Below are 24,155 nucleotides of genomic sequence, written 5' to 3'. Positions count from 1 at the left end.
TTATTCAAAGTGAAGTCCTCTATCAACTGTTAAAGTAGTACCTTTAAAAAAGGAACGCCCTGTATAGTTTCCCCCTTTTTCCCTATTTATTTTATGAGATTTGACAAAATACAAGGTATTTTTAAATTTGAAATAGAACGTATATTTTCAATTGATCAGTACAACTAGGTACTTAAGAATTTATAACACAGATACACTAGAAGGAAGATATGTTAACTTTTAATGCCACATATATTGATTTCGCACTGCAAGTAAATACAACAGTATAATAGAGAATAACTACATAAGTGGAAATTGCAAAAAAATGTTGGCTAGTGCTTGTAGTATGTATATGGAGTATCAATAGAATTTGTTAAAAACCTGGTTAAAAACTATCTAACTAAAAATCTCTTACACCAACCGTATATTAAACTGTTGAAAGCCAGCACATGTAAGCTACAAAAACCTTTGAAATTACACATGCGTTTAAATTGCACGAAATGTCATGTTTTATGAACAATTAATTGCAATAAAAGGACCATTAGAACTGAAATTGCTTGCTATCGGGTTTTGCATTAAATGACATGTTATTAAACAAGAACAACATACAGGGTGTCCTAATTAAAACGTATTCTTTCGTAGCTCTGATAATGTCAACAATACAAAACAGGTTTTCGTATTTTACAATTATTCTCCATTATACGAAGTATCGCATCTCTTCTGGGTGTTAACTAAATTTTTCAAATTTTAAAATGTGAAAAAATTGATTTAGTTATATTTTTATTTGAAACGTTTTTTTTGTCCTATCAATATTACCAGAACTATGGAAGAATATACCCAAATGGGACATACCCTATGCTTTAATAATCTTGGAAACTTAGTCAGTAAAATAGTTTAGCGATTTCATATTTATTGTATCAGCATGCCTAAAAACTACCTAGGTACCAATTGAAAACAATACGTCATAATGAATCATTTGTCTTGAGTGATAGATCATTTGGTTGTTACCTATTTTGTGTCTCGACTGATTGTCCTATGATATACATTTATTAATTAAACCGTATTTGCATAATATTTTAATATATCAGTCACAATTCCATGTAAAGTTGATGTACCAACCTACGATGGTCCATAAATGAAATCGTTTAGCTTAATTTTCATTAATAAATTATAATGTCATTCAGCAGGTTTGTTATGATACTGCGCTTCACAGTTTCTATAATATCTTAAATGTTAAACCAAACATTTATTTATTCGTTACTTTCGGTTGGGATAATCCATCTGATATCGTCGTCTTGCAACAACATCGTTTTGTCCTGACAATATATTCCAATACATTCCATAATATCATACAGAAACATAAAAATTAAATAAAAAAAATACACTGTACCTTGGCTAAATACTGAAATAGATAAGTGTTACACTACACAAACATCTTCTCGTAAACTAAACTGAAAACTAGAATAAAAACGTGGCATTTTATCTTGAACTCGTTTACCATCCCGTCGTATCATACCATGTGTGAAGTCAACTTTTGTTGTACGGCATTTTATCTTCCGTTGCCCTTCGGAAGCGCTCGGAACAGAATGGAATTCTGCTTAAATTTAGGGTCGTTGACACTGAGATTTACAAATAATTATACTGATTAAATAAAACAATTTTAAAATATTTAATATCAATGTGTCTAACAATTGATTTAAAAAATGGGTAACAACTGGCTACGTTGATAGTGCACTGATACATCTTACCAGGCTAGTTCCTGGTGGGCCGATTTACGCTTTCCAGAGGGTACTATCTTTTTTTCTTTACGATTATAAAATTGCGAATAAAAAGTTTTATTACTACCATTATTTTAAAATAGTTTTCAAAAAAAAATTATCAACAACACGAAAAATAAATTTTAAAGATGTAAAGTCGTTACTCACGCTTCCTTCTCCTTTTCCTTCTTCCTCTCCTCCTCCTTTTCCTTCTCCTTATCCTTGACGTCCTTTTCCTTCTCGTCGTGCATGTTCACCGTAGTGGGCGGAGGAGGCAGGTCGTCCATCGGAAGAGTATCCTCGGGAGGGGTGGGGGGCGTCTTATCAAACTCCGCAATGGGCGCCAGTTCCGGCATCGGTGACACGGAATTGCTATCCATTATCCAAGGAATTTTGGCGGCTTATCACAAGTTCAACGAGTCGGCACGATAAAACACCGTCAACGCCGGTTTTTTCGGCTATACGAGACGCACACCTCGACACAGATTTTCAACTGTCGTCGATCATTAGCGCGCGTAATCGAAGAAGTCGTCGGTTCGTGCGGCGTTGATTGTCTCGCGCTCGAAATTAGTCTTGTTTCACAGCCGGCTTCGGTGCGAGTGAAAACCTACGAAAACAATGCCTGGCGCAACAATTGAGTAGCGTGCAGGACGGGGTTCAAAGCCATCTCCTGCAAAAAAGTAAAAGTTTATATATTATTCATTTGCTGTGGTGCACATACGTGCGATATATATCTCGGCATATACAGGGTGTTAAAAAAAATATTTTAAAATAATTTAATAGGAAAAGTACCTACTCTAAAAAATAAGGAAAAAATTGTCAGCAAACGCTTCGTGTTTGTGTTAGTTCTAAAAAAAATCTGTTTTTTGTAAATTTGACGTGAGTTTAACCAAATAAATCTACGCGATTTGAATATGGCGATGATAAACGAGATAATGCAGGGGCGGAGGTTCAAGGGTATCCTCATCTTTTTTTGGAACAATACCACACCACTGAAATTTTCGCATTAATAATATTTTTCATAAAAAAAACAGCAAATTAAAAGAGGTACTAGTATCTTTTCGATAAAACGTGTTCTTGAGAATATGCATAGAATTTAACATATTTGTTAATAAATGATTTTTTAATGCCTTTAAATTTTACAAAAATTCTAGTTAATTCTTTATTATCTGTTCTGAAAAAACTTGATGTTGTTGTTGTTGTTGTTTTGAATAAATTTTATTTTCTGATTAAATAAATTCATTATTAAGCGGAATTTGGTTTTCATTGTTTGCATAGGTTGTAATATCTATTTATAGGCCAGGAAAAAGAGCTGGGATATGACCATTTCGTGACTTTTTGTTTCGGCAAGCTGAATTTACCACTATAGATGCTAAATATTATGTACAATAACATATTAGTTTCCACAGTCATAAAAATGGGGGGAATATTGTTTACAGGGTGGTTAATTGTATAATTTTTACGTAAATTCATGTTTTTCGCTTATAACTTTCTTCTGTTCATTTCCATGAGAAAACAGTAAAGTCCTTTTTTTTCGGCTTCAGGAGACCTACAAAACTAGTCCTCGATCGTCAAAAAATATTGATTAGATCAAAAGTTATAAACAGAAGAAGTTTATTTATGACTTTTGAATTAAACATTTATAAACTGCGTTATTATTACCAGAACGTTTTGGCATCGCATCCTCTCATTCTTTATCACTGTCTAATAACTCACACGAAATCTGGAGTCGGTAAGTTGAATAGTTTACAACTTATGGCCTTATAAACAAATTAACTAATTATTAGTCTGGATGATCCCGAGGATCTTCCACAATCGCACTGATTTTTTTCATGTTAGATTTCATAATAATACATTAAAATCTATAATTTTTTTTTAATTTCAAAATTGCAACTAGGAAATTTTTTTATTTTTTAGCCTTAGTTGCAAAATGCGACGCACGAGCGTGATATACTGATATATTATTACATATTCCGAAAGCTTATGAAAAGAGCTTTAAGTTAAAAAAAATCGTCAAGATTCGTTGAAAAAGAACGGAGTTACAGACTGGCAAAGTTGACGGCCTATTGTTAAACAAATTAGGTTGGTAGCGGCAAAAAAAAATCTGTCATAACCGGCAACCCGAGTACTTTCCCAGATAAAAATATTTTATCTGTGGAAGTATGTTAAGTGCATAAGAAATATTGTTAAAAGTCAGTGGGCGAGCCATGGCGCGACGGAAGGGTGGGGAAAGCGAACGACAGCGAGTCCGAAGAAAATGACGATAATATTCATGGTCCTGCCGTTAAAAAAGTGAAATTCGCTTGAAAATAATATATTTGACAGTCTGTAACTCCGTTGTTCTTCAACGAATCTTGACGATTTTTTTTTACCTTAAAGCTGTTTTCATAAGCTTTCCAAATATGTAACAATATATAACTATATCACGTGCGTCGTATATTTCATTTTGCAAAAAAAAACTCCAGGTTGCAAATTTGAAATTAAAAAAAAAAAGATAGATTTCAATGTATTATTATGAAATCTACCTTGAAAAAAGTCAGTGCGATTGTGGAAGATGCTCGGGATAACGCAGTTAAAATGTCATAAATAAACTTCTTCTGTTTATAACTTTTGATCTAATCAACATTTTTTGACGCTCGAGGGCTAGTTTTGTAGGTCTTTTGAAGACAAAAAAAAAGTAGGTACTTTACTGTTTTCTCGTGGAAATTAACGGAAAAAAGTAATAAGCGAAAAACGTGAATTTACGTAAAAATTATACAATTAACCACCCAATAATTTGACAATAACAGAACTATAACAAAATATTTATTGGTCGCAAAATATAAAAAATATAACTTATTTGTTATTAATATTCACGTTGATAGTTCACCGGCACGCCAGGCCAACAGAGGGTGCATTAGGGTGCTGCTAGATACGTATCGAATAAATTGATCGATGCGAAGCTTTAGATCAGAGGCAAAAATAATTCATTTATTAAATTAGCCTATTTGCTAGCTATTTTACTTTACTTATCCAGTGTCATGCGTCTAATTAGAAACAAGTTATGCATGGGTCACCCGGTATATCTTGAAATCAAACATGCTATGTTCTGCCATTATGCCACGGTATTAAAATCAATAAAGCTTAGTGTCATTGTACGTGTAGAATGAATGGAAATATTCCGACACTTCTAAAATAACTACCGATTCACCAAAATACCTTTGCGTTTGATTGCTTTTATATTTCTGGTGTTTAATATTTTCAAAAATGGAAGACCTCTTTACATTTAATTTAAAAGTTGCTAAACTTTAGCCTGTCGACATTAAATCTTCTTTGACATGAAAAGAAGCTCTGAGGTGTTTAAATGTTTCCTTCCCATTTGCTGAATTTAATATTTCCAATATTTTTTTACATCGGTTTCGCACCGAACAATTTGCAGGCAATTTTATTAAAATGTTACATTGACCTACCACTGACCTACTATTTCTTCTGGTCAAACACTTTATAACATTTATAAAACATTACTTTAATTAATTGTAGGAGACGACTGCGTCTAGAACCTATTCCGAATGTCTCAGTAAAAAGTTTACCAACAAACTTAAGTTAATTACTACCTTGACGACCATATACAGGCGTTACAAATTTTTTAACTGTTGTTGTAAGTCTGAAGTGACATTAAGGAGCTTGCCGCGTTCCAAATTCCAAATGTCACAAGTGCTAATGTTAACTGGCTATTACAAGCCTCTAATTATCATAAAACTTCTAGTCACTTTTAGGTGTTTCAATTTTAATGGTGTTGTGTTAGTAATTTAACAGACACGATTAGATTAAATTATTAAATTAATCATAGTTGTTACAAATTGGCACGTTTGTCTGAACTTATTGATCTGTTTTGAGTCTACGGCGAATGCTAGCAAAACGCAGTAGACGCATCGCGATGTTATGCAGAACGTTTTCCTCTGTTCGCATTTAAGTCAAATTTTCGCGTTAATTTTGTCCCATTTACTGAGTGATTTATTAAAAAGTGATGCTTATAGGAAGCTGTCGGGAAAAAGAAGTTTCGTGGAATGTTGCATCGACTAAATATAGAAACAAAACAAAAAATACTGGGAGAATTAGTTGTTAAAAATCGATATTCAACAAAAATATGTCAGATTGCATCCTCTAATCTCAATCTGCTAATAAAGTGGTGATATTGTAGCATGTAGTGTGGTGTGATGCTTTGAAAAAGATGCCTTTGCCAGTTTGGTGGACGATTTCGCTTATATTTAAATATTTTGTTGAAAATGCCGGGTGGTTACAAACTCGGAGTAGGATAATTGTAGGTAGAATACACTGAGAAGTATTTTCAATAGTTTAAATTGTTGAATCTTCAAAACGTTGGTTAAAATTAATATTAATCGAAATTGTTAAAAATTATTGAGAACTTCTGGAATCGTTCCCGACTTACATATCGCATAAAAATGGGTGAATAGTTGTGCCCAAAAATGGCGTGTCGTTTACTTTTTGTCTCGTGTTTTGTAGTTCAATTTAGCATAGTCATCAGTTCCTGAAACGTTTGTCTTTTATTGCAAAAAGTATTACTAAGCAAACATTTATTTTTCTAGATTCTAATTTTTAATTTTAGCATTTTATTTTTGTAAAATGATAATGTTCTTTTAGTGCCAAGAAACACAACAAAATGTTCAAGCAATACAGGAACAATGAATATTGGACATGGTGATAACGAAGGTAATGTTGATGAAATGTATGAATTCACTATACAATTTATGTGCAGGGACTTCCAAATAGGCGTAGGCCACCATTCGTAAACAGATGTAGAGCTATAAATGGAGTCAGCGGTCCCAAAAATGTTTTCATCGCAGTATATACGTACGTTTAAGTAAAAATAATCTATTTAGAAAAAATTTTTCTGTCAATCGAGTTTTCTCATCCTCAGTTTATTTACTCTTCCGATATACTCTCCAAGTTTGTAAAGGGAAACTCAGTTTTCGACGACGTCCTTATGATTTTTATAAACGTAGGTAAAAATATTTATCTGCTTCCACTATACTAAATAGACTATTAATACATTGTTTTTAAGGAGGTAAGTGGATTTTATGTAGAAGTGGAAGTCGCTATCGACAACGGGAGGTAAGCCAGTTAACTTACCTCCCCAGGGAAAACAGCGATTTCGAGCTATAAATGCATTTTATGAACAAATAAATAGAAGTATTTGATGAACTTTACATCTTATTAATTATTATGAATGAATATTTATAGTAATTGTACAGTTATTACATTCAGTAACATTTATAATCTGGATAATTATTCCCTTTGCGTTTACTAATTGTCACATTTTTTCAAAATGATTTGACCGCTCCATTTCAGTCACCGGAGGTTAAATATTATCTGACCGATCCATTAAAACATCATGATGCGACGTACTACTAGAACCTGGTGTTGAGGTGTCATTGTAAAGAATCCTGTTGGCTATTTCATTTTTATTTCTTAAACTGTGAGCAACATAACTTTCTGCAATTGTAGCTAATTTCCACCCACTATGTCTCTAGATTGCTAATACATCAACTTCTGTAACGTTGCCGATGTTCTTCGGAATGAATGGCCTGTATATGTTTCAGGATGTTCTAGTTTCAAAAACTGTGCAACAAAGTGAAAATATTGCTTGCTCGTACTAATTCGTAATAAACAAAAATAAAAAAGTTAACACGGGATGTTATTTATTAACGATACAGAGGTAATAATTCAGTTTCATTATTTCCTCGAGAAGGTCGTGATTCGTTATAGAAAAGCTCAGGATTGCCTTGAGGCCCCTAAATTACTAACCTAGATATACCGAAACTACAAACTCATAAAAATTAGAGCAGTATTACTTCGTGTTTGCACGGCCATAATTTATGACTGGCTCGGATGCTTATTGAAAAATACGACGTCAGTAAAATACAATCTAGACACCTGGCCAATTTTCAGGTTCTCTATATAGAAGTAATGCTATCGACCTTTCGTATAAAGTCGCATTTGGGCTATTTATTTAGAAACAAAAATCGAATATAGTCACTGCTTTAGAGAGGAATAAAATCTCCGTCGGTAACTTTTGAAAACGATTGTTACTCGTACAATAGCACCAAAATTACAGTCGGCTGCCTTTACTGCTCAGTACAATCCTTTCTCAGATACGAAGTAACCATCAATCTTACTTAAAAGTTTTATTGAGGGTAAAATTTTGAAATATGGATGAATGTTACGGCTTGTGGCGTATTAGAGACTGGTCCTTTCACAAGGATTTTATTGAGAATGTAAAAACATTTAATTATTCACGGTGCCGCGTTACACAGCGATTTTTCTATTTTGTGATTTAAGTAGCGTCGAGATATTTAAAGGAAGAGTTTGACTCCTAAAATATACAGGTTGGGCCGTAATTGTAGGCCGCAAAGCACACTACGGTGGAAAGTTATGAAAAATTTGTTATTAAAATCTTGGTCTCATAATTTAGTGATATTACCGAAAAATGAAAATAATCGGTTCAATATATCTGCACTAAAAAGCAATCAGAGAACAGATTATTTAGTAGGCTTTGCCTTTGTAGTAAGGTGTTTTTATTCTGCTTCTTTTTTAGATAATTTGACCCATATGGAATTTATGTTTGGGTCAAGTATAATTTGGTTTTAAAAAAGAAACTTTGTAAAAATAGCGTACCTGTCATTTATTAAAAAAATGTTATTCAATATTCAAAGCTTACTAATTAGTTTTTGTACTAATTTTTTGTTTTTCACTGCAGGGATGTCGACTAGAAATCTACAAGTGTTATTTATAGATAAAAACCCGTTATTTTGTACAACGTGGTTAAAAAAACGATTTATATTTTTTTGTTTATAAAAATGTCAACACTACTCCCATATCCGCACCACTGACTATATTTTTTCGGTAAGACCACTAAATTATGTCAAATTCGTCTTATATTACACCTGCAAATTTAAAGTTTTTTTAAGGTTATAAAAAAGATTATGGAGTCCAGTCGAGAAAAAATTTAATGCATAAACACCAATTATACTCCGCGGTCGAAATTATAGAGAGTGTCTCATCGCTAGCTTTTGGACTAGTAAGGGGGATGAAGCGTGCCGGGAACGAAAATCCATTGGCGTGTCTGCGTAAAAGGCAACAAGATATAGAAAATAATGAAGAAAGATAATAAAACATAACATCTAATATTTTTTTACGGTTTGCTATAACCGGCACTTTGATCAGTTTTAATTATTACAGCATTTTAAAACGTCCCAATTGTGTTTTTTTAATTTATAAATTTATTATAGCCATGGAATTAGACCCCTCGTCTACGCTTATGCTATGACGTTTTTCAGGACGGGTTAAATCAAGTCCGTTTACACCCACTAAAAAAGCATTTCCCTATTCCCTTCCAAGTGCAAAAGACAGAGATAGAATATAGATCGACGTTCAGTGTAACTCGGTCTCTAGACGATTATAGATTCTATCGATGTGCGTAGCGAGCGGCACAAAGATAAATAATATTGAACCGTATAAAAATCATTTTATATTTTATGGTAATAGTGTTTTTATATTATGTCTTAGTCACTCTCTATAATTTCGACCGCGGAGTATAGTATGTAAAAATGAACTACAAGTGACCTGGATTTTTTTTTATAAGTCAGGGAAAACCTGAAAAAGTCAGGGAATTCTTTATTACTTTTGAACTATGAAACCTGCAAATTTTATTTTAGTAATTTGCAGGGCCGTCCTTTCGTAAATATGCCAAATTTCCAAATATTTTATTGCGAAAATGTTCATTATTTTATATTCTTATTGCGTTTGTTGAAACTTCTAGTATTTTATATAGGAAAATCGGAACTGAATGATATTTTAAAATGATACATTTCACAGGGACAAAAAATAAATGAAATTTTTGGTTGAGAACTCCCAAATATGGGTCAAAACTGATTTCTTTCCTAAATTTTGTCCAAAAATATCATTTTCGTAGTATTTTGAGACGTTGTCATTAGTAAAATTTACCCATGACCTTTATATTTCTCAGAAAATCCACTATTTGGCCCAAATATGGGTCAAAACTGATTTTTTTCCTAAATTTTGTCCGAATCTGTCATTTTCGTAGTATTTTGGCCAGTTTTCACCCAAATAGTGGACTTTCTGAGAAATATCGAGGTGGTGGGTAAATTTTACTAATAGCATCGTGTTCAGCGACTCAATGAAAACGAAAATGATATAAATTTGAACAAAATTTAGGAAGAAATCAGTTTTGACCCATATTTGGGCGTTTTCAACCAAAAATTTCACTTTTCTGCGAAATTCATCAGCAAGACATGAATTTTGACTACGGCATCGTGTCCAGTGTATCGAATTCCTTCCAAAATGATATACGGGTCTCTTAGGTTTGGACTTTTTTGCGCATAACAATCAAATTGAAGGATTTTTTTGATAAAGACTTTTACACTTTTTATTATTTTTTATTTCATACATGTAAGTCTGTTTCTGTAGTTCTAAACAGCAGAAGAAAAAAGCGATATGCATTATAATCAATAATCACATTGACCCAGTTATAACGTAGACTGTTGTAATTAATAAGAAAAAATTTTCATCTTTAATTACGCTTTTCTAGTCCATTTACAGAGGCTATAATCAATTACCATCACTTAAAAATATTCATATTTTCTCCTTCCTCCGATGATTAAAGTAATTGCTAGAAATTTTTCAGCACGCTAGTCATGCGAACAAAATCTATTTATTTACTTTAATAAAAAGTTAACTATCCGCTTTTCGGTAAATTAAGCAGCACGTATGTACTAGTTTTGCTGTTGCACAGGTATCCTACATGTTTCCGATGAATTTTAATGTTGCGAAAATTGCGCAATAAAATTACAGGGCAGTGTAAATTTATGTAAAATATATTTTAAGTATTGACAGAGCAGGTCGTATATTTCATAAGATGTTTTGTCATTTTAAATTTGGTTTCAGCGCAAATAAATGCCGGTATGAAATATTTATTAGTGCATTATGGCGAAATTGGTTAATGCTAAATATCGAATATCGATAGCATTTGTTATAATAATAGTTCAATCGTGGGTAGTTGTTTTGTAACGTCGTTGTTAAGGATGGAACTTGAATATCACACTCATTTCATATCGTTAGATAGTACTTTATTGTAATAGGGTCGTTTCCCTTGTTTTTCTAAAGCCTACTGAGATCCTGCTTCGTGAAAAAGTAGTTCGAGACATTTTTATTTCAAAAAGGAAGTAGTGTCAGGACAAAATAGTATATTGTTATACTAGGAGTGTTACTTTTATGGCGAGGAAATTTTGTAATTGATCGAAATTTAATGGTTGTATTTTATTTACAAAAATATTGACAGCAACCTACTTGATAATGTAGATCTACAGAAATTAAAAATACACAACTTGCAATAAAATATGTTTTATTTTTTCCTCAAAAACGGGGCATCCTACGAAAACAATTGAAGAGATAGAAAAATATCAAAACAGGAAAAAGTCTGGCGTACCATTTTTTTTTATTAAAAAAGGTTGTGGCTTTCTGGTACGAACGCCACTGGTGCAAGAAGAAATATTCGCATCACCCCAAAATTGCACATTTATCCCTCCAAAGCATTTTTCTAATTTCGAGTCAATATCTTTAAAACTGAAATAATTAAAAAAAAAAATAAATAAATTAAAATTTAAACTCTTTATCTCGGAAACGAAGCATATTTCGATCTAAACTAGTGGAAAAAATTAAGGGATCAAAAAAAATCTAAATTTTCGGCGATTTTTCAAATGGCTGTATCTTTGATAAAAATGGTCGTATTGGAGTAAAAAAAAGCAATTCGAAGCTTGAAGTTTCTAAATTTTGGATCTTGCAAAAAAAATTTTTTTCAGATAACACTATCGCGCAATCTTAATGAATATCATAAAAAAAATTTTTTCGAAATTTGTTTCGATCTTATTTTTGGTGTACGGACTTGAAAAAAATTTTACCAACTTAACCACCTTATGGATTAGATAGGTTGTTCATTTAGCTTCAATTTCTTTTTTTTTTTTTTTTGGTCTCGATACGACCATTTCTCGCTGAGCTAACGGACTGAATGAAAATGGATCATTTTCTCTTTGTTCATTCTTTATCTCAGAAACCAATGGTTGCATAGAAAATCGATGGTGGGTTTCAGAAACTTGAATGAATTCTCTACAAGGTCCTGGCACGTTTTTTTTAACCTTAACATGACTTTGAAAAATCGTAAAAATAGGACTTTTTAGGGGTCTTCTAGAAAACCACGTGCCACATTGAGAATATTGGGAAAATGACTAATGTTAGGTGTGCCTTTTACAGGTCATTGTACCCCTAAAAGTCCTACAGAGTTTCAATTCGATCCACCAAGCCGTTTTAATTTCTTCCACTAGTTTAAGTTTATATAAACTTTTTTTCAAAAAATAACTTCGGCAATCACCCCCTAAAATATTTCGCACTTATTTAAAAACACCCTGTATATCATTAATTTTCACATAATTGTACATCATTTAAAAAATATGTTATTGTGAAAATCGAAATCTTTCTTAGAAGCAATTCTGTAGGAAATTTAATTTTGAACAACTTTTATTTGAAAATTTTCTTTGAAAAAACGGATCTTCGTTGAGATATTGGCAGTTTTTTGTCAAAAAAAAACAAAAAATCATATATTTGTGTCTATATCTCAAAACCTAAGTAAGCGACCCTACCGGTGCATGAATTGTAAAGGCCTGACGGAGTTTTTTAGTCCAAATTAGTCGTTATTACTAAAGTTCCATTCATATGGTTTGTCTTAAAATACCACGGTCTCTAAAAAAAAAACGGTCGAGTAATACACAGAAATTATGGACGTGGCTTATCTCATACTACGTCACAAGATGTCTAACCTTTAGAATTCATGTTTGTTTACATGCGACTTAACTAGTAATTTTGCATTTTTCCAAGTACATAAGTAAATCTTTCATAGTTGTTTGGGTATTTTGCAGTAATTAGTTAGTTATTGATAATAGTTTTTAATAAGTTGATGGTGTAGTGTTTAATATAAACCATTAATTTACCACGTAAAAATGCTAGGAGAGTGAGGTGTAGTATTGCAATTTGCAATAATAATTTTTATATAGGAAAATTTAAAAACTTTATTTAATGTGTTTCCTAAGGATAAAAACTTAGAAAGATATGGGTACACATTTTGAAGACTCAAACTTTGAACGCGATCTTCAAGCAGAGCTATTAAGTTTATCATCAAGAAAAAGACTTAAGAAAACAGGTTAAGTGTTAAATTTCTAGTTTAACTGATTGTATTCACTTCAAAAGGACTAAATTTATTGTTATTGTTGTATAACAAATTAATGTGATTGTTAGAAAAGCGATTGGAAATTTTAAGTATCTGTCGAATGTGATTTTAATATTTTTGTAAACTTGACACTTTTTCTTAAAATTAAATGTTATGTCAAAAGTTTTGTGCGATTAACTTTTCCTCTTGTTCCTTTCCTTTTATTCCTCCATAGTCCATTTAACTCCGAACACCGAAAAAAACTCTTTCAAAGCTAAAAACTACTGTATAGTTTACTTGTAAAAACCTAGACATTTTTTAATTCGGAACATCAACTGTAAAACTAGTTGGTAAGAACAAAAATAAATTATGTTGCAGCCTATTATAAAGTACTTTGGTAAGTTAGGTATTTGAAATTTAACTAAAGACAAAAGCAGATACAATATCATATAAATTGTACACAGTTTTTATTTTGGAGCCAAGAGAATATTAAGATAGATCTAAATTGTTTATATATTCACTTCCCCTCTTTATTTTATTAGAGTTTATGGATATTAATAGATATCTGTAATAAAATTAACACAAATTTTAGGTTAATTATCTAACCAAACGTCAAAATTGGTGACCGGTCGTGGTGTGTATTCAAGACAATTTCAGATTTCATCCTTTTATTTCCAAATTCCAATGTAAAGGTTCAGTTTGTATATAAAGGTAACATTTTAGACTCAAAATACCTGTTAATTAACCATAATCATAACTGATTAAATTTATTATTTTATGTTAAAAGGAGCGCCGTACAAGAAAAGTGACAATTTTAAATTTGCCTCTTATTTTCTTATGGGAAATGCAATGAGTTAGAAAGAGATGACGGGTGAACGAAGATAAACTGAGGTATTTCGTGACGTATTTGTTTTTTATTGGCTGATTGACTTATGCGGCGACCGTCTCTTTACGAACCGTGTTAAAATACATCTTTGATATCATTAATAAAAAGTTACTTATATTAAAATTGGTTTCTAATGCACTCTTGCCATGGAAATTAGACGAACTTAAGCATGATTCTAATATTTACGTTTATGTGCCAAAAAGAAATCAGAACGGTGCAAATAACAGGAGCGAGGATTAAAGAAAATCGTAGGTTTCCCCATTTATTGCTATTCTCAAGGAGGTGTAGCGTATCCCGTCTGTAAATCACGGCGCCGTTTTAAAAATTAACCAGCACCGCCCCATAACAATTATAGTTATCCTTAGAGGCAGAGCGCCGTACGCCTCTGTCGCGGAATACCAAAACAGTCCTAACCGGCTATTTCTATTCATGTCAGGATGCACGGAAAGGAGCGCACGCATTAACAATTGAAAGGCGGTAATGTCAGTTAGTCCTCGAAGAAATGAATCGCCCTTAAATATTTAAAAAGAGCTCGCGGTCGTCCTGAATTAGCGGGATGTTGAACTCGGGAAGAAACTAGGGCGGGGAACAATTTAATGAAGTAATAAATTTATGGATTTTTGGACGTAATCCTGTAAAACTGATTGGGGTAGGATGTGTTCCATCCAAATTGGGTCTATTCAATTAGGTGGCTGAGGAGGATGTGTTCACCCTTACGAATTGAGGAAGATATTGCAAGGGGGGAAGTTATTAAATATAATATTTTTGCTTGATTAAATTTGTCTTACTCAAACAATGGATAACAAGATACAGAGTGTTAAATTTTAACGAATTTTTAGCTTTATTATAGTTTTTTGTGACTTTATGTTTTCCAATTTCTTAAAATATTCTGATAGTCCAGTCGACAGAGGCCGAAAAGTTACTGTTGGTGACATTTCCTTGATAACTCGGAAATAACTACACAGGGATACTTTAAATGATGAGTACAATAACAGGCTATTTTGTTGACAAAGTATTTTATCAGGAAATAAAATTATTAACAATTTTTTAATCGTGAAATTTGTTTTTATTAGTTTCCTTTAAATAACTCAGCGGGATGACTTTGTGCGAAAAAATGCTTAGGACATGATATTGTTAGTAATAAAAATAGCTACAAAATGGCGGTGGTCCGATTACGAAATTTGCAATAACAAAGCCGTGTGATTGAAAAAACTGTATAAAACGTCAATTTTTCAAAGTTGCTGTAAAAATGTCAATTATAAACAAAAAGTGATAAAACTTTCGAAAACTATAGTTCAATATATATACAATAATGACGCTAAAGCCGAAAATAAGGAGAGCAAAACTTTTTGTTCTATAAGGTGTTATACATTCAACGACATCTGAAACTCGAAACTTTGCCAAATTTGTTTGAAGTTTTGATTTTTTTGTACAAAGTCATCCCGCTGAGTTATTTAAAGAAAACTACTAAAAAAAATTTTTTTCACAATTAAATTGTTAATAACTTTTTTTCCTGATAAAATACTTTGTCAGCAAATTAGGCTGTTTTTGTACTCATCATTTAAAGTAGGCCTGTGTAGTTATTTCCGGGTTATCAAGATTTGACACAGGCCGAACCTCTACTAACTGGACTATAATAAAATGCAACTATAAGAAACAACGGTTACAAATAGCATATAGAGGGTGTTACAAATTAGTAGATCAAGCAGTTAACCACATATTCTTTGGATTAAAATAGTGGGACTTTTTTATGCCACTTTTAATTTTGGAGCCCCATTTACAAAATACAGGGTGTCAAAATTAAAATTTAAAAAATAATTTTTATTGATAACTCCGGTGATTGTAAAGATATTTATTTGAAATTTAGCACATATTTTGATCTTAAGTCGATACACCTTTTGTGTAATTTTGGTTTAGAATGTCAGAGCGGGAACGGAGGGGAGGGGGGGTTGCAGTACCCGAGGACTCCCTAGTTTTTTTTTTTTTGAGTACGCTTATGCTTTCCGAATATTTTTTTAAGATAAAGCGGCGTTTTATTCTATTTCACTCTTATAAGATTTTTATTTGGGGCCTCGTTTACGAGATATTGCAACTTTTTTGGAAACGCGACATCGATTTAGTCGACGTTAGACTCTAATTTTTGGAATTTTATGAAAAATGTCCTTAATATGGTACCAATACTAACTAAACACCAGTTAAAGAAACGAATTGTACGAGATAAAGAGCTGAAAACACATATTTTGATTTGGGACTTGATGTACGAGATTTGCAACTTTTTTAGATATGTTAGATTTAGCTCAAATTAAATACCGCTGATCATGATGATCATTTCCATTTTATTCAGTAAACTGAAATAAATAAGATGCCCCAAAAAATAAAGTCTAACGTCTACTAAATAGATGTCGCGTATCTAAAAAAGTTACAATATCTTGTAAACAAGACCCCAAATAAAAATCTTACAAGATTGAAAAAAAAAATAGAATAATAAATCGGTTTATCTAAAAAAAAAATGTTCGGAAAGCATAGGCGTGCTTAACCAAAAATAGAGGGTCCGTGAATACAGCAACCCCCATCCCCTCGCGCTTTGATATTTTAAACCAAAATTAAGTGTGCCGACTTAAGATCAAAATATGTGCTAAATTTCAAATAAATATCTCTACAATCACCGGAGTTGTCAATAAAAATCATTTTTAAATTTTAATTTCGACACCCCATATTTTGAAAATGGGGCTAGAATATGGAAAGTGACATAAGAAAAGTCCCATTATTTTAGTCCAAAGAATATGTAGTTAACGGGTTGACCTACTAATTTGTAACACCCTGTATATGTCTGAAATGTGACACTAGATTGTTTTTTTTGAAGCATGGATGTCATTTTACTTTTCCGATATATTAAAAGACGATAAAACGAATATTCGCGTGATGTTTTCTACATATATCTATATACATATATAACACCTAATTAATTTAAATTAACAGTACCTACCTAGTTATTATTATATCATGAAAAATTGATTAATTCACGTAGAACGAGTTGGTCAGTCAGAAAATATTTGTGTTTCTTTGTATATTGGTTTGGTTTTTGAAGTCAGTTTGTCTTTAGTATTAAAAAGCATATATTTTTTTACATTTAATCGGTGACTACTTTTGTTAAGTATTGTAATATGGGTGGCAAGATAATGTATACATTTAAAAAATATTTTTTGTACCCAAACCGCTCATTTAATCAAAATTCTACAAGTAGCCCAAAAACCTCCAAATGATATCACCTATCAAATAAAAAATAGCTGTCATTATTGCCCCAAAGAGGAAAAAGTTATGAACGGATATTGTCATCATATATCAATTTTGTAGGAGTTGTAGGTACTTTTTAAAAAAGTTATACATAACACCGAAATGTGTAGATTGAAAGCAAAAGTCAACACTCCAAAAATTATCAAAATCGAATAATACGTAGGTATTCGAGTTATTTACAAAATTCAAAACATTTTCACGAACTTTGAAGCCATCTAGCGGTCAAACGAAGCGATTTCGAATATCTGCGAATTAGCCTAAATCTGCCTATTTTGAGTCCATGAATAGGTGGTCTTCCGCTGTATATGTTATTCTAGGACATTCTGTATAAAACAGAACTATAGATTATAATATACCATTCATACCTACTTAATATACAGGGTGTCTCATAATTAGCTGTCAACCCTGAACAGGCCGATTCTATGATCAAAACTAAGTAAAAACATGGAATTGGAATCATCATCATTTTTTTGCAATATCTCTCAATCGCGTTGTGATAAATGAATGAAATTTGGTATACACAGCTAAATTTTGATGAGCAATTTGATGGACTAATCCATTTATTTCCACAAGGTCCATAGGGGTGGGTACGGGGGGGCCCTTGGTACTTTGCGTGTGTAACTTTTTCATCTTTGACTTTTTAACAAATTGGACAGCAAATTCCGTTTTCCCGAACTGTTTTACGTTAAAAAGGTACTCTTGTTTCAAATCGTTATCTTTAACGGTTTCTGAGAAAATCGCTCTTGAATTAATCCCACTTTGGTCAATTTCATAGTAATTTAAACAAAAAATAATAATAATAATTTTCCTTTCCTCTCTTTTCCATTTAAAGGATTAATTTTTATTTAATTTAATTTTTTATTATTATTTTTTTATTAAAATTAGATTAAATTTAAACAAAAAAATTTTTTTTGTTTAAATTACTATGAAATTGACCAAAGTGGGATTAATTCAAGAGCGATTTTCTCAGAAACCGTTAAAGATAACGATTTGAAACAAGAGTACCTTTTTAACGTAAAACAGTTCGGGAAAACGGAATTTGCTGTCCAATTTGTTAAAAAGTCAAAGATGAAAAAGTTACACACGCAAAGTACCAAGGGCCCCCCCCGTACCCACCCCAATGGACCTTGTGGAAATAAATGGATTAGTCCATCAAATTGCTCATCAAAATTTAGCTGTGTATACCAAATTTCATTCATTTATCACAACGCGATTGAGATATATTGCAAAAAAATCATTTCCATTCCTCCCTCTTCAATGCGTCCCTGTGCCCTTAGGAAGCATTTCCGGACCCATGTTCATATGAACCTTTTTACTTAGTTTTGATCATAGAATCGGGTTCAGGGTTGGCAGCTAATTATGAGACACCCTGTATAAAACAGGCACCCGTTGCCTTCTAGTTAATTCTACCTAATTTACAACGAAATAATAAGATACCCGAGACATCAAAATCGAACGCTAGTTATTAAGGATTTTCGTTCGAATCCATAGATTTAATATTACCTTTTGGCCACGCCCCTGTTCCGTCGTTTTGGACTCGTCGCATTCTACAGGTTGTCTGCCGTAATTATTCAAGAGCGAATTGTTTAATGCTTCCCAGGGGGTTCAGAATTGCCTTCATCGCTTTTATGTGTGCTAATTAGCTAATTAACAAATTGATACTTTATTTTTCTTTATTGTGCGAGGAAACCCTTTCGTATATAACTCTGAGCCAACAGATATATTCATTTAACAATAGATATATCGTTCGTTTTGGTATGTTAATCTTGCAAATTTACAAAAATGTTTCTTTATATTGTTGATAATTAAAAATTGTTTGAGGGAAATGGTTATTTTTCGAAAACTGGCATCAAAACTCGACATTTTCGTTAAATTTTCAGTTGCCAAAGTGAGTCTTTTTTGTCGCTTAGCTGCAAAATACTTTTATGATCTATAACGCCAAAGTCTTTTCCGTTCTAGAACATAAAACAAATGTCAAAATAATCTGTCATTTTTTCGAAACTTACTTATGATTTTATTAATTGAACAATATACATTTCAAGTAATATAACATTTCAATACAAAACAGTAACTATTATAAAGAGGACGATTACAATTTATTTTGCATTACATGTAAATTGAAAGTGCCGATATTGCAGTGAGTATCGTCAGTTATCGTAGCCTTTAGTTTTAGGTGTTCAATGAGACTGCTACTGTAATTGTTTAAGTTTACTGCCCACGTTATATTACACAGGTCAACATTTGATCTACGTGGAAACGCCGGAAGCGGTTAGGTGCTACTAGGGTTTTTGGGGTCGTTGATTACGATGAAAGGGTCGGTTAACCTCCATTAGGTCAGGTTCAAGGTCATTTGAAGATTGGAGAAAAATCTGAAAAAATTCATGCATATGTTTTTGAGGTCGCTGAATCCGAATCCGGTGTTTATTTACACTTTGGATCTATCCTAGAGGTCATCCAAGGAAATTTTCTGATATTTATATTTTCTTCGAATCATATCACCCTTTGAATTCATCGTAGGTAATCTTGTACTATCTCGACGATTTCTTTGGGATTAATTGTGACACAGCACTTTGTGCCGCTTCAAATACTTCTCCTGGTAAATGCTCGGTTCACTTTCCGAGCTGATTTTGAATTAAACACTACTTAAAATATGAATTACAATGTATAACTCTGACACTACTTTTTCAAACAACTAATTTTTATTGTCTATTAGGTTGCTATCGTTATGATAGTCAAATATAAATTAAATTGTTGTATATAACACAATTGTGTTATTTTATTGCAGCTTTCGAAAAAATGTTGTTTATATCTCAAATGCGAAATGCTTTTGCGTTCTCGAACGGATATTTTGCCTCGATAAGCTCGCAAAATAACTTCCATTCTTAAACGCAAAAGTACTAATTCGCGTTCTAGAAAAATAACTATTTTAATTGGAACTATATTGATTTTTTGTAAACGTTACTTTGACGGCTATTGTTATTCTATTGTCATGTGATGGATGAGCAGATACATTATTATTAAAAATTTTCAAATCAGTAGACTTTCATACTGTGTACTATGAATTTGTTGTTTTTAAAAATTCGAATTAATATACCGAGTTAAAAATGTCATAGCGGTTATAGCGATGTGATGAGTTTCATAATAATTTAATGGATAATCGATTCAGCGATTGGTGTATTTCGCAAAACGTGAATGATCTTACTCAAAAAGGTGTTTCCCTGACACGAACTATCTTTTATTGACTATATATGCAATATTCTTATAACTAAATATGTGCCTCAAAAATAGGATTTTAATTCAAAACGTGATCCATGCATACTTCATCTGTTTTAATTAAAATGTAGTAAACTACAAGGAGCGTGTATTTTTAGACGACAAATATACTTTTACTGAAAACACATTAATTGCAGCACTGTTCAATTATTGTTTCAATAAATTCAAATTTTCTGCGTTTACATAAGGCTCTGTTCTACTTTAATTGCTCAGTATACGAACGTATGATTTATGGTAATTTTTCCATAGCACTTTATCGAATCGAGGAAAACGTAGTGTTAATTACAGAAGTAATTAATAATGACTTATTCATTAGATAATACGGGAAATGTTTGAAAACATTAAATTACAAAATGTAATTATAGAGAATGGTTTCTTCATAAATTTTTAAATAAAACTAATTTATTACGTTTTAGTAATGCCAGTTTTTATCCCAGCAATCGACACAGCACCAAATTTGACGTCCAAGTAGAGAAAATTTTTTCTTCACGTCTTTGCAGGTCGTTTAAAGGTCAAACTAATTTATTTCTGAATAAGTCAACAAAAATGTTTCAAGCTAAATTTGAAGGGTTTTGAATGACATTATATGGTGGCCTTAGATTTGACCTTCACCACAAGCTACAAGGTCAAACTGAAGTCGATTTAATATCAAAGGAATACGCTATTTTTACGTCACTAACTAATACAGTGGCAAATCTTATGTCGGAATCTGGGATCAAAGAATCTTTCTAGGATGTCCTTGTAAGTTATTTGAAGGTCAAAGTAGGTATACTCATTTTTCATAAAAATAATGGATATCAAAGTCATAAAATTTAATATATGGATTCAACTAAAACTGTTTGAATAAACTTGACAACGATTTTGAAATTTATATATATTTTATTTGATAATAGGGCAATTCTTAGACCCACTTAATCAGCTGTTAGGTGGAATCTAAGGCCACCATCTAATTTACTATTCAAAATTTTACAAATTCCTCGTTGTATGTCCGGCAAGGACATAAGCAGAAGTTTTCTGTCGCCTTACTCTGTCGTAAAATTCAGAGTTCTATCGCTGGCATAAAAATAGAGTGTTCCATTTAATATTTTCAAGATGATCTTGGTTTGACCTTGAAACGTAAGATCAAGGTCAAATGTAATGTCGCCATCATACCGGTGTCTTGACATCCTACAGCTTTTGAGAAAACGCAATACCGAAAAGTTACTGGGAGGATTGAGTCTTTAGGACATCCTGTATATATTTTTCCAAAGTCTAGCGTTACACTACCAATTCTTTAAACATCTTTGTTAAAATTTTTAAATATGACATGTGTTTTGTAAGAAATGTGTGGTTATATATATACAATACTTATTGATTACACTTTTACATACAATGTTTCAATTTTTGATTTAAAAAAAAAACTGTTTTTGCTTCATGTTACTTTATGTGAATAAATTTTATTCTACGTTGTAAAAATTTTAATATTACGGGAAACATAATGTCTAAAACAGTGCCAAACAGTAACAAATAGAAAGCGACTCGCTGTATTCGTTATTTATGTTTAGTAATGGCAATAATACTATTTTATCACAATATTCAGTTAATATTAGAGATGTACAGATAGTACCAATGAATATTATAAGCAACACAGGCGTAGGAGAACTTCTAGTACCTACTTGTAGTAAACAAGGCTTTACTGTAATGTCTATCTTTAAATTTTAAGACGCTATAAAACTTTTAATGAATAACTTCGGGGTAAGAACCACACCTATCGATCGGATTCTCCAACGGGACTAAGGCAAAAAGTTAGGAACTTGCGAGTAGCGAAATTAAAGAATGCACGACAATTTTCTAGAAACAATATGTACGTAAATAGATGAGACACCTCAACTATAATTAATTTAAAAACAATGGTACAATTGATGTAAAATATCCAAAATTGCTTTAGTTTTATTTGGACTATCTGTGTACAATTGCCGCATATTTTACAGTTTCTATCACTGACAAAATTGTAATTTATTTATGTAATATCACATCCTGGATCACTACTTAACACTTTAATTTGATTAGTACTATGTCAATTGCTTTGCAATGCCTAAGACCGTGAAGTATTAATATTAATTAATAATTACTGACTTAAATTTATTGTCACATTTTTATTTACAATTAAAAAACACCCAAACTGGTTACGACATGGACTGTGAAACATTATGAATTTTTGGGTGGTTTATTTCTTATTCTTTTTATTTTACCAAAATCTCTAAAGTAGATCTAAAAATTATATAAATATCCCAGTCGTTTGGAAAATAAACCACATGGGGCAAACTGATGTTGATTGGCGTAAAGTTGTATTATAATTGGTCATGTGATTATCAGGATGTTACACTAACAAACTCTTAAGATGAAGATCTCTATGATGACCATTTTCATTTCCCTATGCTAATTTGGGAAATAAAAAATTGCCGTGTTATGTAATTCAGTCAAAATTTGATTCTATAAAGAAAGGTTTCTTCTTTAGAGTTCTGTTGACATGTAATTATTAATACGTTTTAATATTTAAAAAAATGTGTTTCGTACCATTAGAATTGTCACGAAATAAACTTTAATTTTGTGGTTCGTTGGATATTGAGTAAACGAATAATTAAATATAATAACGTAGCAAATAACAAATTATAAGATTATAGTCTGCAAATGATGGTTTGCCAGACCTTGAATTCAATAACAGTTTTTTCTGACTTTGGAAACAACTACACATGTACCCAAAAAAATATTGTATAAACAGCGAATATAACAATCGTGAATAGTCCATTTAAATGGGCCTTTAATTCGCAATTTTGGTCAACTTGCCTGAATTTTTTATATAAGTTAGTTTGAGGTATATAATAACAATAAGTGACTTTTTTTTCACCCCAAAAAATAAAGGGGGATTTCAAGATAACTCAAAAAGGGGTACGGGCTAGAGAAAAAAGGTTGTAAAGCATAAAATTCTACATAAAAATGGTCTATTGACTTTTTCTTGTACTATTAAAATTAATAGAGCTAGGGTGGCTAGAAGTTAAGGGATGATTTCAGAAATTTAAAAAATCATAACAAGCAGAAAAATGAATGAATTTCATAATTTTTTTTCAATCTAGTCTAAAAAATGTAAACTATCTTTTCAAAGAAATAGATATATTTTTTAATTTTTAATAAAAAAGTTATAATAATTTCATAAAGCGAACCTGATTTTTTTTGTCGTAAAAGAAAATCTCGAAAGCAACTTTTCATTAATTTAAATAATCAATTGAATGACATAGAAAAAGTTGTTTTTGTGTTAAATCATAAAAATTAATGATTAAAAAAATTGAAATTTTTATAACTTTTATATTAAAAATTGAAAAATATGTATTGTAGTAAGTAGAAATTGAAATACAATAAATAATGACATGTTAGATAGATGGTGACAGTATAGAAAAAATGATTTAGTTGACAGCGGGATAAAATTTGACAATGTAATATAATATTAAAAGTAAAATGAAATCTCTGTATAAAGGAAGTAAAAGTGTATATAAAGTAAAGCAATGTAGTTAAAAAAATAATTAAAAGGTATTAAATTTGGGAAAGTAAAATTGTATAAAGTAATAAAGAGATATGATTGGTTGATATTGAATACGAGATATCCAAAATTATTGTAAGTAGAGATAAGAGTGCGGTGAAAGAAAAAGAAAAGAAA

The 24,155-nt window shown here is 31.5% G+C and overlaps 1 protein-coding gene across 2 annotated transcripts in view; it reads right to left on the bottom strand.

Annotated features, from left to right (window-relative positions):
• The window catches only part of LOC108914143 (cytochrome b reductase 1), a 135,984-nt gene that overhangs the window by 94,864 nt on the left and 16,965 nt on the right, over nt 1-24,155 (bottom strand). For both annotated transcript variants that reach the window (XM_018719881.1, XM_018719873.1), the window contains exon 2: nt 1,905-2,406. In XM_018719881.1, the coding sequence (XP_018575397.1) occupies nt 1,905-2,116 (212 nt within the window). In that variant the 5' untranslated portion in view covers nt 2,117-2,406. The remainder of the gene's footprint in view (nt 1-1,904; nt 2,407-24,155) is intronic.

Source organism: Anoplophora glabripennis, unplaced genomic scaffold (assembly GCF_000390285.2).
Source record: "Anoplophora glabripennis isolate ALB-LARVAE unplaced genomic scaffold, Agla_2.0 scaffold16, whole genome shotgun sequence".
Lineage (NCBI taxonomy): Eukaryota > Metazoa > Arthropoda > Insecta > Coleoptera > Cerambycidae > Anoplophora > Anoplophora glabripennis.
This window is presented reverse-complemented; position numbering and strand designations above follow the sequence as displayed.